Consider the following 17,641-nt stretch of genomic DNA (forward strand, 5'->3'; position numbering starts at 1 on the left):
TTCAATTACCTATTATATTATGAATTTATAAGACATATTTTTATGACTTGAGACAAACTGTATTGTGACATTTTATTTTTTAATTTGACTGCCTACTAATGTCTTAATCAATCCATCACTTATACTCTACATTTCTTGCTAATATTTCTCTCACAATTATTTGGTATGGAAAATGTTTTGATGATCTGTGTCAGCTAATTGGTATCTCTGGCAGCTTCCTAGCTGCAGTAAAACCCAGGAATACACCTGTAATAAAACGTTTAGGAAGCATGACCCCATGCCAAAATACATTGGCCTATTGGTAGTAAACACATTTCAAACAGTTCCAAGCCAAGGTAATGGCATTTCACAGTGGTGCACAGCAGTTCAAAGGAGGTAATGGGCCATTCTAGCCATTACACAACTTTAACTTCATGAATCCCTGAACAAAGTCAAACATTTGAGTGGCAATTCGGAGATCTGCAAATTCAGTAATGCACAATTATTTTTGCTGTGAGGTAACAGTGCCAACCACTGCGCCGCCCCCCAAAAAGTCTTAGGCTTCAGATGTTTTTAATAATATGTATATATACTATGATTGCGTTATAAAGAAATGTGCAATTTGTCCATTTTATCCCACCTACAGTCATCTTGCAGTTTGACTGATTATTTTAATTGTAAATAAATTGATTCAAATCATGCATGATGGTGTTTTACTTCTTGGCTAAATTAGTAATCCATTAAATCAGTTAAATCACAGGAGCAATCAAGCAAGTATTGAACATAACCTTTTTAATCCAAATTACATCTTATTATCCAAACTCGTGAGGAAGTGGGTCATAATTCTTTAAAGAAATTCAAAGAGGGCCAAGATTAAGAAAAGATAAACAGAGAAATATTAACCCTGGTGTATTGTGGGGGAGTATTCAAAGGTGTAACCGCATTCTTTAAGGGTTTTATTGAAATCAAAAGTATGTTTTCCAATGTTTATCTTGCATTAATAATAATTTGCACAAATAGTTTTTCATGGTGAATTTTCTCTTTTTTTTAAACTTTCAACCAGCCTCATTTTCGATGGGATAATGTAACTCTTAGACATGAGATCTTACAGTGTAGTATCTTAAGAACATCTGTGTGCACTGTCTAAAACATTTTCCAACTCACCATGTTTCTGTTTTTGCTCTGCTATTACAACGCCTTTCTCACAGCAGACATTAATGTGTCATATGGCAGGATAGCAGAGGTAATACTAACAACACTAAGCAAGGCTCTGTTCTCTGGGGTCTCCAATGAGAGTTGATCAGCATGCACAATACTAGGAACCTGAAATCATAGCAGCTAAATGGAATTCAGCTAGCAATAATTTAATTGTCAACATTATTTACTGTTGACATTTTTATCTGCTGTGTTAAATACACCAGAAGCAGGATGGAGCACGTTCAAGAATTTCTAATGGGCAACGCATCAGTCAGAAGAAGTAGACAAGGTAGCAGGCAACTCAAAAAGATGATCAGTTTCTCTTGTTTTACTTTTTATAGGTTTGTCTTTTGAGTTAAATATATGTATATATTTTTTTATTGTATTCTATAAACTACTGGGAATTTTTCTTGTTTTGGAATTCAACACACACTGGAATGGCTGCCACACATGTAGAGATAAAGATTTAAGAAACAATTGGAGTGGTCTCTTAATTCTTTCCGCAGCTGTATATCTTTAATGGCTTTGGTTGCCAGGCTTTATACTTACATTATACTTGCAGATTCAAGTTGTATTATCATGGAGTAACAGTGAACTCAAACCATTTTAATTTATTTAGGTATTTTATTAATTTGATTTAAGTGCCATCACATGATTGTCTGTCATGTCAATAATATTTGAAGCCGCATTTGCTGGGAAATCCTTTAATGGCACATCATTTATGCAAGTCAATTGTCCCTTCTTTGAGATTGTTGGTGACTCGTCCACTTATATTCACGAGTACAAACACATAAACTGTTTGATTCTGCAGTAGAACAGATGACTTTTAAACAGAAAGACAGCAGTCAGAAGATGACACATTAAACATCTCAATAGATAAACATTTCGTTTTTGGACAATAAGTCATGTTTGAGGGCATCTTGCCAGAAATTACTAGAATGTACAATCAGGGCAACTTTACTATTTTCCGACAGCTGGAGCCTTGCTGCTGCAAATTATAAACACATCCGCTTTTTCCTTATAAATAGTTTACAAAGACAAATCCACACCGAGGCGATGCCGTAGCGAGGCACAGGGTGAATTCACAGCAACTCTTGATGGATGTCCAAAAAAAAAAGAAGCAGTTTCACAATGCTGAAACATTCATTTTGAAAGTTGCGTGTTCATTTGGATAAGTAAAACTCTTAAGGTGAGTTCTCTTATTATCGCACGTTTCACATCTCTACCCACTGGCACTGTAACCAGATAAGCAGACAGTCTGACAACTTGACTCACCAGTCACATTTATAGCATCAAAACGCCCACCAACACATGCAGCACCCCAGAGCCCACTGCCTCCCATGGCCGACAGTTGATTTGGTCATCAACTTTCTTGATCTACCTCAACAGCTGTGAGTCTAAACTTGCAGCCCCACTGTTGTACTGACTCATAGTCAGTAGGAAAAGGGGACTTGAATCTAGGACAGAGCAGTCTGGCCCATTTCCCTTCGAACCAGAGGTACAGATCTACGACAGGGGGAGAGAAGACACTAGTCTTAGGCGGAGAGAGAAAAGGAGGACAGACTTTGTGGGAAGCTTGCTGCACTCACTGAGGAAAGAAGCCCCTGGGACACAGACCAGTGTGTTCACATTGCAAAACAGTCATTTTTAAAGATTTGTTGCATCTTATCAGAGGAAGAATATTCACTGAGCAGAAATCTCATCAGCTGGAAACATGCACAAGCGCACCAAGATAAAGATTGCCATTTTTGTGCTGATTGTGGGTATGGCTTGCATGTTCACTGCGGTGGTAACGGACCACTGGGCAGTGCTCAGCCCACGGGTGGATAAAGTCAATCAGACCTGCGAGGCGGCCCACTTTGGCCTGTGGAAGCTGTGCAAGAAGTACATCTATATCAGCGAAGAAAACTTTGTACAGGGGCATGGCTGCGGACCCATCAGCCTGCCTGGAGGTAAGAGTTAAAAGCTTCCTTTAATTGGCATATAAAATGATTGAATATTATTTTTATGTGACTGTGAGGTGCCACTGTGCAATCCGGCCCACAGCTCTGAGGTATGGAGCTTCTAAGAATAGAGGGCCTGGTGCAGGATCCCTCGACATGTCATATGACATTTTAAACTTCAATACATTTCCTTGTGAAATAGAAGACAGGTCCAATTTTGGGTAACATGTATGCATTCTCCATAATGTATTTTTTGAAAAATAGTTGTAATCGTTGTTTCTTGTTTGGAATATAAATGAATAAAATGATTGATATTGTCAGTCATCAGTGGTGTAGAAATACCCCAGTGTAATGCATGCAGGCACATCTCTGAATATATGTTTAGAGTAGACACCATAAGAGAGGGTTATCTATCCGCTACTTGGCCTCAGTCAGCTGGGTGATGTCCCGACTGACCCTCCTTTGAACAAGCTAGACATTCAGGGTAAACAACAGGATGCTTTCACCATCAGTTCGCTGTTAGGACTTGATCAGAGTAGATATTTGGCATCCACAGAGCATGAGCCATGGAGTCCCCGGAGGCTCTCACTGAACAAACTCCAAACACCACAACAGCTGATTTCACTGTTTACTGGTTGGTGTCTCCTTTCTGTTTAAAGTGGTCATTTATTAGTTTAAAAAAAAAGCATAGACCATTGATGCTCTATACAACCTGTACGTATAGAACTTTCTCAGGAAATTCACTATCAGTGATGGAAAGTAACAAAGAACATATTGTACTTAAATGCAATTTAAGGTACTTAAAAATGTAAAACTAGATTTTACAGACCCCATTTAAAGTAACAATATATAGTCAATGCACAGCAGGTCGGCTGACAGATATGTCAAATATGTATTTCCGTGTAGCTCTAAATCCTATATAATTCAACAAATACGAAGAATAACATTTCCAACTTTCATAAATGTTTACTTCGCTGTAAAGTTGGTTTCTCCGATCATTAAGACTTTATTCCTAATTCCTCTTAATCTTCTCTACCCAGCTACTCCTACATTGGAATACAATAATTGAATGGAATTAGTATTATTGATACCTGAACTTATGTAAACAAACATAATATGGTTAGATTTGATGTCTTATGTATCCAAGTAAAACTCATTTTTGCTATGAATCTCTCGAAGTAAACCTTCTATGATAACAAATGTTCTTACAGCTGTTAAAATAAAATACAGACTGCAATTGAATAAAAAGGATGTTAACGCTGTTGAGTAGTTGCTGTCCAATAATAATAACTTGTGGAGATAGTCACTCATCTGGGAAAACACTTTCTGACTCTTGATGGTTATCTGACCCTGCATGATGCTTTATGTAAATAATCCTGGACTTCCCCACCAAATTTGTCCAACGCATATAACTAAAAGGATCTCCCAAAATATGTTCCAACTGATGGCGGCTGTTAAACCTTTGGGAATCTCAGACACTGTCTGAACTGCAGGGCCATTCTCGAGGCAGCTGAAATGTTAGGGTGGTACATTGGGCCAGACACAGCAGGCATGTGCTGAATACACTAAATCAGCTTGGCCCACAGGCATGCAGGGAATTCTTTAGGTTGTAAAGATATGACAAATGTTTCATGACCTTTTCATCTGCACATACACACATACTGACAATGGCTATATATACATTTATAAGATTATTACATTATATTATGTTATTATTTTATTTCATTATTTGCAACACACTACTTATTCTTAACAAATGACTATTGGCTTTTATGGTTTCAACAAAACATGTGATTGGGGATGGCCACCTTGTAAGACTTATTTTTAAAGTAACTAAATCCATCCATCTCCAGGGGTTTCTCCCTGCCCAATATCTGTATTTGGACAGGAACATTATTGTTTATTACGTCTTCAGAGGTGGTGTCATTCCCTGACACGAAGCAGAACTTGAAAAGTATGTGAGGAGGTCCCTCTGGCTGTGGGACACTCATCTGGAAAATATGGGCTGAGTCTATTGCTGACAAAATGTAGATGGTGTGATCACAGATATTATGTGTGTCATTTCAGCTCAAAGAAAGTAAGTTCCACGTGAGCCAAATTAACCTGAGGGATAATTAGATTTGTCCTTCTTCCTTTTCATATTGTGATCATTTTTCACACTGGTTTTTTGAACTGCTGTTGGCTGTCAAAAGGCGACAATAGATATGTTACAAAGCACCTTCTGAACAAAGCAGTTGAAAGGAGAGCAATTAGTCTAATGTAATCAAAATAGTTCTGGCAACAGAAATGGTGTTTTTAGTTTTTTTTTATATAATCGTGTGCAAACTGCTCAGCAAGCAGTTGTTTTGGGGATATATATATAGGCCACGTGAATACTCAGCTGTCTTGGGTGGAGGATGTGAGGGTCAGGTGTTCGCGCCAAGTGCAGCGGTCTTCTGAGTGACGGGGCCACATGGAAGAGTTAGGCATAGCTATGTGGCCCTCCTTCACACCAAGCTGTTCCCATGAGACCTTCCTGCAGCCTTATGACTCCGTGCAGCTCACACAGTCACTCAAATGACTTAACACTGCCGGGGGATGGTATGCATGGTCCAAAAAGCAAGTGGTACCACTGGTATTTTGCTTTTACGGGCACTCAAATTACCAACCAACCCAGGGATCGTATAAGGGGATGGGAATTGCAAGTGAAACCTTTAACACTTATATAGATAGATATGTTTCCAAATACTTCTCTGGGTTTATAACTGAATCAAAGCCTGAGTTTACATCTGAAACTGTCTGCATTTGTTGGCTGCTTCGCACACTTGCTCTTGTTCTTTTGTGGAATTGTTTGTGCTAATGTTATTTTGTAGTCTTTCATGGATTTTAGTAATTTAAGTCCTTTTTAATCATAATAAGACAACAACGTTTCTTTTTGTTTTTATCTTTGAATCATTTGGAATAAAACTTTTTCATCTCATGAACTATAATAAAAAGTTATCTCCACTTGTCTTTGCTGATAGACCTTATGAGGAATATAGCGTGGTAAAACAAAAAGCCCAGCTCAGAGGTCTGGACCCGTCTTTATCCAAAACAAAAAGATTAGACAGTGCACACAGTGTTATCCGATGTGCTGAAGCGCTGCCAATCCAATGTCCTCTGCTGATCTGTGGAAAGATGACTGATATCCCTATCAGCAGCAACAAGAGAGGCTTGACAGAGCTTGTCAGCAGAGCATAGCAGGGCAAAGACCAGCAACAAGTGGTGCAGCAGTGTGTGTGAGTGTGTTTGCCTGTAGCAGCAGTGCTGCCACAGATTAATACAGATTTCATTTGGAGCTTGTCCACATATTTGTCATTGCACTGTAAAGATGGTACAAAAAAGGTGTAATAAGACTACAGTCACATGAGGGAATAAAGCTGCTTGATGCGGATAATGAGCTCAAAGCTTCCACTCCAAGGTTTTATTAATGCTGAGTGGCTACCCTTAAAATGACACCAGATTTAGACAATGAATAGCCTCTTAGACTGCTGGTAGTATTTTGTACCTCGCTGGACCTTAAAAACAATCACCCACTACCTGTTACCTACCACTGGTACAGTTGTCACAGCAAAGAAGAATGAGGGCTGGATTCACATGTACTTAAAAACATGTATAGTCACAGTTTTGGTTAATGAGTGAAGTTCAAATATATTTTTCAGCCTCCCTTTTGAATGGAAGCCAAGATGTACAACTTGTTGACATGCTTCTCTTACATTTCTATCTGTTTCTTACACTGGAGCTTGTTGCTAAGTAACACACTCAGTTGTTTCATGGCCGGTGCCTGTAGTCATTCATAAAAATGTATTATTTGTCTACAGAAATAATGTTGGCACAGCGTTAATTTGTGTAATTTCAGAAGATGTTTTGGCAAACATTCCGATGTTGACTTAAAATATGATTCAGAAATATTGTTTGTGCCTATTAATTCCAATTACACTGTGCTATCTCACATCCCCCTTAGTTTATGTTCATGGTTTAGAGGGTACATAGGGAAAGGAACTATACCAGCACGGTTCATCAAGCTCTGACTGTTATCCGATACCATGCAGAACTACATATTTCCACATGAAAGATTTTCACTCATGTCCCATGGTGAGGCTGAACGTAGAACAGGATTAAACCCAGGCATCGGGGGCATGAGACATACTAGCATAACCAAGATCAGTGATGTGCACTTTTTTGTGTGAAATGAATTACAGTATGTAGTCAAATCTGTTCTCACTCTATTTGCACATATGATCATCCACACCCATGTTATTTTTTTTAATGCAGAGACATCATTCTGCTTTCAGAAACATGTTACATACAGTAAGGCTTGAGACTTTAAGTGTGATCAACTACCTTTAATAATATACAGCTCGGGAAAAAATGAAGAGACCACTCCAAATGTTTCTTAAATCTTTTTCTCTACATGTATGGCAGCCATTCCAGTGTGTGTTGAATTCCAACACAGAGAAATGTTGTCAGTAGTTCATAGAATACAACAACAACAAAAATGTCATTTAACTCAAAGACATACCTATAAATAGTAAAACCAGAGAAACTGATAATGCTACAGTGGTCGCTTATTTTTTTTCCGTGGCTGTATACATGTTTATACCTTATCAAGAAGAATGCAAAATTATATAAACTAAATGTAAAGAAGACTTGAAAGGAAAACAAACCATTTGCTTCTTTCTTTTACACTTGGTATAGCATTAGAGAGTATTGACACCACTAAACCAGCCTGGGATCACATAAACCAACCTGCCTTGAGTTGTGCAAATCCCTAAGGTTTAACACCTTGTCTGCCCTGGAATAATTGAATGCAATTCCTTCTGTAACCATATTTACTTTGAAAGTCAAACCACAGATGGCACAGATCTATCTACACTGAAAAAAACGTGACAGATTTCACATAACTGTATTAGGTTAGTTGAAAGCAATAATATTAAGTTTAAATAAAAGGTAAGATTCAACTTAATATTATTGTTTTCAACTAACCTAATATGTGAAATTTGTTGACATAATACATGTAATTAAAGTCAACATTGAATTTTTTTTTTCTGTCTGTCTGTCTGTCTGTCTGTCTGTCTGTCTGTCTGTCTGTCTGTCTGTCTGTCTGTCTGTCTGTCTGTCTGTCTGTCTGTCTGTCTGTCTGTCTGTCTGTCTGTCTGTCTGTCGGTCTGTCTGTCGGTCTGTCTGTCTGTCGGTCTGTCTGTCTGTCTATTTATAAGCATGTAACTGTTCTGCAGTTTAGCAAAGAAAGGAGACATGAACATCTCATGCTTACGATATATGGTGACAATATGTTAATGGGTGTTAACGGCTTGTTGTGCTGCCTCCTCGTGGCAACAAAAATCAACGTATCTTATGTAATTTAACTTTGAACTAAATCCTATTTTTTATCTTTTCACAGAGGAAAACTGCACTTACTTCAGACACTTCACTCCAGGGCAGGATGCTGAGATATTTGATTATAAAACACAAAAAGGTAGGTTCCTGTTATCGGCTCCCATATTGTGGCTACTTTCATCCCATCCTATCAACACATGAAAAGAGGAGATATTCATTTTGAAACTATGTTCCTTGCAACACTAGGACAGCCCCGTCTGTGTGAAGTAAAACATCAAGCTGACTGCATCACATATTCCCTACTAACCCTACATGCTGCTGCTCTGCTTTCTGTGGGTTCAGATCTTCATTCATGTTTCATTTCTGACTGCATAACAGTCATAGGTTTCACAGCAGGTGTATTGGACCGTCTGTCAACTACAAAACTTAATATAGAACATGAAGAAGTCCTTGGTTGAAGGCAATATACTTTATCTCTAGCTTTACTTTATCCAACTGGCTAAAAGTCAACAATTTAAATATCAAAACAGAGCCCATACATGCATCTTTCTTCATTTGAACAATGTGTCTCAGACATTTTTGTTAGGAATTATATTTGAAAATTCCTATACAAATGCTTTTTGAAACACTCTGCACTGTATAGCACAGCCAACATTTAAGAGATGTGTGAGTGCGAGTGTGTGTGTGTGTGTGTGTGTTTGTTCCAGCCCCCATTTATTCCATCTTTCATTCCTTCCATCCTCTCTCCAGTGACCCTGTTACACCTCTGATTGTATTGAGGCCCAGCCAACGCATGTTGCATGACATCCCACGCATTTAATGTGCATTAGAGGGCAAGCACATGTAGAGCACTGTCACACTCAATTATTGGGGTGTTAATGCGAATAGTCTTGTGCATGAAGTTCTGCACACCCTCATACCCTAAACTCAGAGATGCTAATGCAAGAGTACAGTATATAGGTAGCCAATTCCTTACTCGTCGTTTATCACAAACACACACACACGCTGATGGGCTAGCCCTTGAGAGACAAACACCGCAACATTGCTGGAATGATTGCAGCACTGACCTGTAGGGTTATTCACTCTTGACTGAGCCATTGGGCTATACCATAATGGTGTATAAGGTTGAATGAACATAGAAGATGTACATCACCACAGGCACATCCATACAGTTAGATTCTTATCCACCACAGGGTGTTCACCAGAAAAAAATGAATGGATCTGGGCATTAAGAGATTAAGGATTCTACAAACTTAAGTTAACAATGTCAAATGTCTACACAAACTGTGTTATTCCATTTATTGAATGAGTTCTTGAATGATGTTCACCTCGTGGTTATTAGGTTGACCAATCATCAGCCACAGTTAGTCAATTTATTTTGTTAGACACTACAGCCCTCATTAAAGCACATTACATTAGCTAACTTAGCTAAGCAGTGTTAGCTTACGCTACTTGTTTCATGTAAGGAGCCTACTTAGGGCAGCAGAGAACTTTACAGGTTCTTCCTCAAACTCCTAACAAAGTTTACAAAAAGAGCGTTACATAATTAAGGTTAAAGTAAGACAAATTGATACTTCCCTGGTCAGCTTGCATTGATTTCTGCACATATTGTAGATACCAGTGCTGTACTGTCAAATAGCACCTCCAGTAGAACTCCTTCCCCAAATCCTGTGCAGAAAGAGAACAAAATAAAGCTGTATGTGATGTAATACAGGCTTTTTAACCACTGGTATATTTAGATTTTTACATTGCTCTTGGTGTAGAGAAAAATTAGGATTTCAGACTAGCTGACAAGCTCCACAGACAAGCAATAACTCAGAGAACATAGCGTGTTCAGGGTGCGGCCCATGCTTCCCTGCCAGCAGAAGATGAAGGCTTTCGCTCCCAAAGGAGTGCCTGTCCCCTGGGCATGGTTCACAGGCGAGCAGGCGGCAGATCAAAGGCCTCACATCATATCCATCCTTCTGATTGGAAAAACAAGCCAGATGGAGTTCCTATAACACAAACACCTGATATATGTAAACAAATTACATTCATAAAGTAAATGTGAATGTTGCTTGTAAAGATGAATGCCTTTATAGCAAGTTCGGTGAAAAAGTTGTTGCTGTCAAAAAATCTGATGAAAAGTCAAAAAATAACATTGAATTGATTGTACTTACAAGTTGTGTCTATGAAACCAAATTCTGATCCTTTTTAGTTAGACACACTGTTGCACTGGGTGCCAGGCCCCTGATCACCATGAATGTGGGCACAAAAATGTAATTAGAATGTAAAGCAGTAAAGTGGCTATACGCCCAAAAACAAAGAAGTAATTATTCAATTTGCTTCTGTGGAGATTGTCAACCGTATTGAATGTACTTAAGTCGCTTTGGATAAAAATACCTAACATGTAATGTAATGTACATTCTTTCTCTCTTTCTAGAGTACAACATCTCGGCTGCAGCCATCTCTATCTTCAGTCTAGCCTTCATGATCCTTGGCTCTCTGTGTCTGGTGGGATCATGTACCGGCAAAGGCAAAGGAAGAGACTACCTCCTTAAACCTGCTGGCATGTTTTTCGCATTTGCAGGTGGGCTCAGTAAAACCACATCACTTCTATCATGCAGCATTTTCACAGTTGATGTTGTCATCATGAATCATGTTAAGAGTGCTACTAACTCATTTTACACATTTCCTTCCTTCCCAGGTCTCTGTTGCTTCATCTCACTGGAGGTGATGCGTCAATCAGTAAAACGCATGATTGAGAGCGAGGAAACAATCTGGATCGAATACTACTACTCCTGGTCCTTCGCTTGTGCCTGTACTGGATTTGTCCTCCTCTTTCTCACTGGCTTTGCCCTCCTGCTTCTCTCAATGCCGCAGATGCCTAGGAATCCTTGGGAGACTTGCATGGACGCCGAGCAGGATCAAGTCGAGTGATGACGGACAGATAACAGGATTTGAGGAGAGTGACTGTGTCTATTGTTTTGAGTTCATATTCAAGTATAAGTTGATTTCAAGAACAAGAGTTGGCAATATAAGGGTCATGATGACTGAAACGGGTTTGGGGTGTGGATGGACCATAGCAAGGAAGGGAAATGTACCTCACTTCAATTATAAAGCAACTGGAATATGGGGCATTTTCGGAGTTATGAATGTCCGCCATATCATGTATGTCCAACCAAAGCGTAAAATATAGCAATCCACTTCGGTGTGGTTCATGTTAGAGATCACAACTTAAATCTGACATGAGGCCTCAAAACCACCATACCACAAAGAGTCAAACAGCCCTTTTACATCTGTTTTACTCCTTTACTGCTGGCATATTCAAAAGAAAAAATGTAAAAATGAGAACAATTATTTGTCAAAATTATTCATTTAAAATGTCACTGTTTTGTAAGATGGATATAACATCATTATGCCCAACTTAGATAAAAACACATTATTGTTAATAGATTCATTGACATTTTAAGAATATAGTTCATACAGTTAAGACCAGATATCTACAGTAGCTGATATGATGTACTGCGTATGTTATTTTGTAGATATCTAATGTTCATTTGTAGATTTTTGTATGGGATCGCTCAAGGAATCACTCACTTACTAGAAGTATCAACTAAATGTGATAGATTGAGATTTATGTTTCCAAATGTTACATTTTATATTTCTAAGATTTGAAAATCAAAGCAAGTCCCATTAAAATAAGAACTTTTTGAAAAACTGATTTCAGGCAAGGCAGATGCACAGAGCAGGTTTGTGTGTGTGGCAGGCTGAATGCTAAACACCCACACACTCTGTGTGTTGGAAAAGCTTCAGCTCTAGCAGGTGCACATACAATGCCTTTTACTTTTTATGTTGACCGCTTACAAACCAAACTGATACAGAAAATGCTCTGTTCTTTGCATGCGTCATGACCCAATTGAAACAGATTGGTATTTGCATCAAACATTACTGTTGCATTACTGCACATCAAGTGAGTTATTTCCCAATGCGAGTATACATTTCTCTTGCAACTGATTTCAGTTTTAAAGATGGATAATTTCCTAAAACCATGTTAACTCTACATAATACTTTTTCATATGACATTCAAAATGTGGGCTATTGCTGCTTTGCTCCAGTTTGGTCAAAGGAGCAGCAAAACCTATTTGAGTGAGAGGCTTTGCTTACTGGGCCTTCACACCATTTGCTATTGTATAAACCTTTTTTTCCCCCCTGTGTAAGTCACGGCTGTACTATAGCTGTGGGTATTCTGAGACAAACTGCAATTCTCTCAACCAGACTTTACTCTGCACATCACCACCTACTGTATATCATAGCTGCTGCCTTGCATATGGAGGTGAACAGTTTATGTACAAAACCTGCAGCTATTAGTGAGAGCCACCATCAACGTTGTAGGCTTGTTCAGTGCAAGTCTGTTTAATTGGTTTGTTGTATTTATTTTTGACTGACTTGTAAGATTTGCTTGACAAAACAAAATGGAATATCTATTGTAGTGGTAAGACAAAAAGTAATTTCTATATCTTTTTTTTTTTTTCTTTGAATATTGAATGATTTTGAATGCAGTATATTCTGAGTGTTTCTTATGGGCTATTTCTTTGTAACCAAAAATAAATCTTGATAAGCTTTTTTTCTGAAATCCCTTTGTGTTTTTCATTTGTTTCCTTTGCTTTCATGTACCAAGTGTGATGCCAAGTGTGTGTGTTGTTCCGGCTGTGCAGAGACTACATTTGTCCCACATGATGCACCTGGCTGGTCTAGGATCAGCATCACATTTCTCCTCTCTCACTGCGTCACTGTCTTTAGTTTGGTTCCTTTTAAAAGACTAAACATTCATACAGCTACTTGCAAACTCTGCAGACTACCTCAAACATGTAGTGAGTAGATGTTTTTCTGTTCAAATTTAATTTAATCTCTGTCGAACAACTGTCAGTAAACTTCCCATCATTAGTCATGACCTAAAAGCTGGGTCGAGACAAAAGGAGAGCAGCTGCTGACACTAACCTCTAACTTTGAAGATGGTTAGGTGTTAAATCTAGTGTTTATCCACACAGGAACATAAATAAGTGGCTCTACTCAGCAGAGGCAACACATTCTTGTCTCTCTCACTGCAAGGTCTGATCAGGTGCAGCTTCAAACTATGGCAAACCCCCTAATAATTCCAGTACTCTATATCACTGCTGTTAAGTGCAGAGGATGATTAAAACAAATGTTTTTAAAAAAGAGGCAGAACTCTAGAAGTTTCAATAAAAACACTTTAATAGAGAAACAAATAAAAAAGAAAATAAACCTTTGAAACACAGTCTAAATCCTTGATTATAACCACCACCAATTGAAATGAAGAAGAGTAAAACAGATCTATTCATTGTTTTTGTACCCACGAGGGAGGAACCAATGGGGCTGGGAGGCTGGGAGAACAGGTGTGCCATTGATTCACTGCAGCGAGGGAAGAACAGAGGAGAGCAAACAGAGAACGGGAAGAGATGTGGCGTTTAAAGAAGGCTTAACACAGTGCTCTCTACTGGCTGGGCAAAAGGTTGCTCCCTTTCCATGTGTACACAAACAAACTGGTATTTTTTTTTTAAAGACAATAATTCATATCATAAAACATGGTTCAATATTGCAAGGTGAAAACATTTACAATTCATTTGAAAGACTTTTAGTTTCACAGTAAAGATCCTGGACAACTCATTTTGGGATCCAACATAAAGGAAGCCTTAAAACAAATCAACATTGATGATGAGTTGTAAATAACATCCTTTTAAAATGTCTTTGGCTCAATCTCTTCTGCTCCAAAATAAATAAAAATGAAGAAGCGGTGTAATATTAGTATTGCGAAACTTCAGAGATTAGCCAACGACTGCTTTGAGGGAAATTATTTTCCCGAACAAACTGAGCTTTGTAAATACGACACACACCGGGGAGCAACCTAAGCTTCAGCCATGCTAAGTAACTGCAGAAAGAAAATAACTTACATAACCATTACATATTTGATTGACATGTTAGTAAAATATCATAAGTTTTGTTGATAATGTCACAAGTTATTGTACACATCAAATAATATACCAAAATTGACTCCGAAGGTTGAACATAAGCTGTTTTTTTTCTTTTCTTCATTTTTAATTCATTCACAAATCAATACAAACTGATAAAAACAGGGATAAAACCAGCCAGGTCATCTCAACATGCATGAAAAGGAAAAAAAAACATCTTCACATTAACAAAAAGAAATGAATCCATGTTGATTGTTGTATAGTTGTGAGAAAACAATACAGGACAAATCCAGCAACATATACTTTCCAATATGTATTGTACAGTGAAATAAGTCGTCTGAAAAACAGCTGCAACAGAAATTCTCCTCTTTGTCAAATCAGCCAGACACCATCTTATCAAAAAACAGTTACAAGATGTTGCAACTATCCACTGGGTTACTGTTGTTGTTGTTGTTCATTATTCGTAGGATTGATATTTTTTGTTTTGCATAATTAAAAAGGGCATACCTCCTCTTGGAACAGCTTCTACAAAATTGAGGCACTCCCAAAGTTTGTTTGTAAATACCTACAAAATGCATATTTACAAGTATGTGTTGTTTTCCGCCAAGTCAAAAGATCTGGACCTTTGAATGACAATGTGAAAACTTAAAAACGTACGAATAAGAACATGAAGCTCTCCGCTGAATGTTAAAAACACATCTATGTAAATCGCTGTAGGGTACGAGCTTACTGAGGATCACTTTAAGACAGTGACTCACCGCCGTATCAAAGCCACGAAACAGCCGGGTGATTTCGGTACGACTATCAGTTTGCGAATGGGGCAGTGGTATTTCAACAATTCAAATGAAATAGGTAAAACAGAATTGAGTACTGGATGACTGTTTCCAGCATTGCTTTTATTATTAAAGAAAACCCTTGGCAGATATAGCATCAACATCTTTTTCATATTTGGGACTCCTGATAACCATGGCTCTCTATGAACGCAGTAAGATTCCTTTGCATGCGAGCTGTGTGGCCGAGTAAAATTAATGTCGTGTCCTGTTCATCGTGTTTTCTGGTCGTGAGAAGAAGGTCATTTGAACGCAAAGCACGGTCAGAGCTATTTCAATTTAATTTAAAGTGAATGGGATTAGTCAATCTAATCTAATATTAATATTTCAATTGGATCAAACTGAAAAGGTGAATAATGTCATTATCTGAATAACCAAGAAACATAAAACATCACCAACTCATACTTGTTACGCACAGCCCCAAAAACAGACACACGTCTTTGAACAGCTCATTGAATAGTTACTTTAAGTGTTACCTTTTTGGTTAAATCACAAGCAGAGTGTTGAAAAAGATGATGGGGGGACTTGGAATGACCTAAAGTTCTCCAAAAATGTAAGGATTTTTATTGTGAATGATCAATATTTTTGGTAGAACTTGGAGCACATATTAGCTCATGGATGAGACCGTTGTTTATATAACTCGGATTTAAAGATCGTCTTACAGAGAAAGGAGAACAATGATCTTTAGGAAAACTGTCTTACACTGGGAAAGGGATTCCAGAAACTGGGAAAAATTATGGCTACAAACATCTGTGAGACCAGCATTTACAGCAGCAGGGATCTGAGTGCTGTTGTGGCTGTTACTATGGTGACAAAGATCCAGTATTGTTCCGAGACAAATGAAAAGCATGAATGTGATGAACGTGTATTTTTAAAGGTCAGGGTATTTTCTATGTATCTACAGTCTCATTATACTTCTGATTTAACCAAAAAGGCTCACGTTAAGCATGTTCAAAAGCGTCTGACTGGCAGTGTTGATCACACCCTCAGTTTCAACTTACCTATCACGACACACCACTCTGACCTCACCCCTCTCTGCACTTTCACAAACCTTCAGAGTACTTCAACCTTTTCAAAAGAAGCTCAGCGTCTATTAGTGACAAAACACATCGAATATCGTCAGCAGTTATTAAAACCATTTCCGAGGTCTATTTTTGATGGCACACACAAAAGAAATAAAATGACAGAATCGGCCACAAGCGAAGCGGTTTGGATATCTTATCATAGAAAGCGGTGTCTGGTGTTCTCTGATCCTTAACACAAACAAAGGAGGAATTAAGTGGTTGTTGTTTTTCTGACTTTTTTTTTACACAGTTTCTATTGTTGCTGACATTGGTGAAAAGTAAAATATGAAATTGTTATTTTTTAGAAAACAATCACATTTACTACTAAGTTACTGAAGAGAATTCCCAGCTATTTCCAGGATGTCTACGAATTAAGGATCAGAAGCCAACAAACGAAAAATAATTCATAATGCAAATGCTAACATGATACAGGAATTTAAGGACATGTCTGTGGCATACAATTCAGTCTTTTATTTTCTTTATATTTACAGATTAGAGGAAAATTTATCTACTTCTATACACTGTTCCATGTAGTTTCTGTGTCGGTTGACCACTTAGCTTTTGTCCGTTACCACAACTACAGTATTTTGAAAATCAAGACGCAACGTCCACTCAAAACTGAGGCATACAAATTGATAAAACCTTCAACATACTTTTTTAGTAACCAACAAAACCAACTTCAATAAGGAAAATTAAGCAGGCAGCTAAGTGGTCAACCGAATCTCACCTTTTTATATTTTATTTTTTTTATAACTTTTTTTAGCATTACGTACATATACAAGTGTGGATAATATAAGTATATATTCATATATACATAATGAGTATGTATATATACCGGTAATGCATTCATTATATATACTTATTTTCTTCACAGATATGTGAAAGAGGAGAAAAGAGGACTGTTACAAATAAAAAGTTTAAATGAAACAAAATGCAGAAAGAAAAACCTACCGATAGAAACAATTTAGAAATGCACTTTGTACTAATTTTTTTTTCGTGTTTTTAGAATGAGTTTTACCTTTTTTGTTTTGTTTTATATATTTTCATTACTTACTTATAATGTGGGAGGGGTGACACTTATTTAAAGTAGGAATAGTACCCATTGCTACCATTTGAACTTCCTATACTCAGCTCTTGTAGGAGGGAGAGGGGGTCGCTGTTCTTTTTGGCCTGTTCAGGGCGAACAGCTCGGGGTTTGGGTGGAGCGCGGAGGGCGCTGGCATAGGACATGGTTGGTGGTTTGCTTAAATTTGGAGCCCCCTGGCTGGCCTCTGTGGGTGCCTGCGGTGGCGGGGGGGGGCGGC

General features: G+C 38.0%; 2 protein-coding genes across 2 annotated transcripts in view; one reads left to right on the forward strand and one right to left on the reverse strand.

Annotated features, from left to right (window-relative positions):
• The first annotated feature begins 2,517 nt into the window (after positions 1-2,517).
• LOC134864159 (voltage-dependent calcium channel gamma-1 subunit-like) lies at positions 2,518-13,089 on the forward strand. Its single transcript, XM_063882949.1, has 4 exons — positions 2,518-3,128; positions 8,539-8,613; positions 10,897-11,043; positions 11,161-13,089. Exons 1-4 carry the CDS (start codon positions 2,891-2,893, stop codon positions 11,391-11,393), a joined length of 693 nt encoding a protein of 230 aa, XP_063739019.1. The 5' UTR covers positions 2,518-2,890; the 3' UTR covers positions 11,394-13,089.
• A 602-nt stretch (positions 13,090-13,691) lies between these two features.
• helz (helicase with zinc finger) overlaps positions 13,692-17,641 on the reverse strand; it is a 58,185-nt gene continuing 54,235 nt past the window's right edge. Inside the window, 1 exon segment of the mRNA XM_063883601.1 lies at positions 13,692-17,640. Coding sequence (XP_063739671.1) covers positions 17,415-17,640 — 226 coding nt within the window. The 3' untranslated portion in view covers positions 13,692-17,414.

Source organism: Eleginops maclovinus, chromosome 5, assembly GCF_036324505.1.
Source record: "Eleginops maclovinus isolate JMC-PN-2008 ecotype Puerto Natales chromosome 5, JC_Emac_rtc_rv5, whole genome shotgun sequence".
Lineage (NCBI taxonomy): Eukaryota > Metazoa > Chordata > Actinopteri > Perciformes > Eleginopidae > Eleginops > Eleginops maclovinus.

Bases quoted from the DNA above. Each gene is read 5' to 3' on its own strand.
- LOC134864159 (XM_063882949.1), top strand. From the start codon at position 2,891: ATGCACAAGCGCACCAAGATAAAGATTGCCATTTTTGTGCTGATTGTG. The intron at 8,614-10,896 runs GTAGGTTCCTGT...CTCTCTTTCTAG, and splicing joins TGATTATAAAACACAAAAAG to AGTACAACATCTCGGCTGCA. The intron at 11,044-11,160 runs GTGGGCTCAGTA...CTTCCTTCCCAG, and splicing joins CATGTTTTTCGCATTTGCAG to GTCTCTGTTGCTTCATCTCA.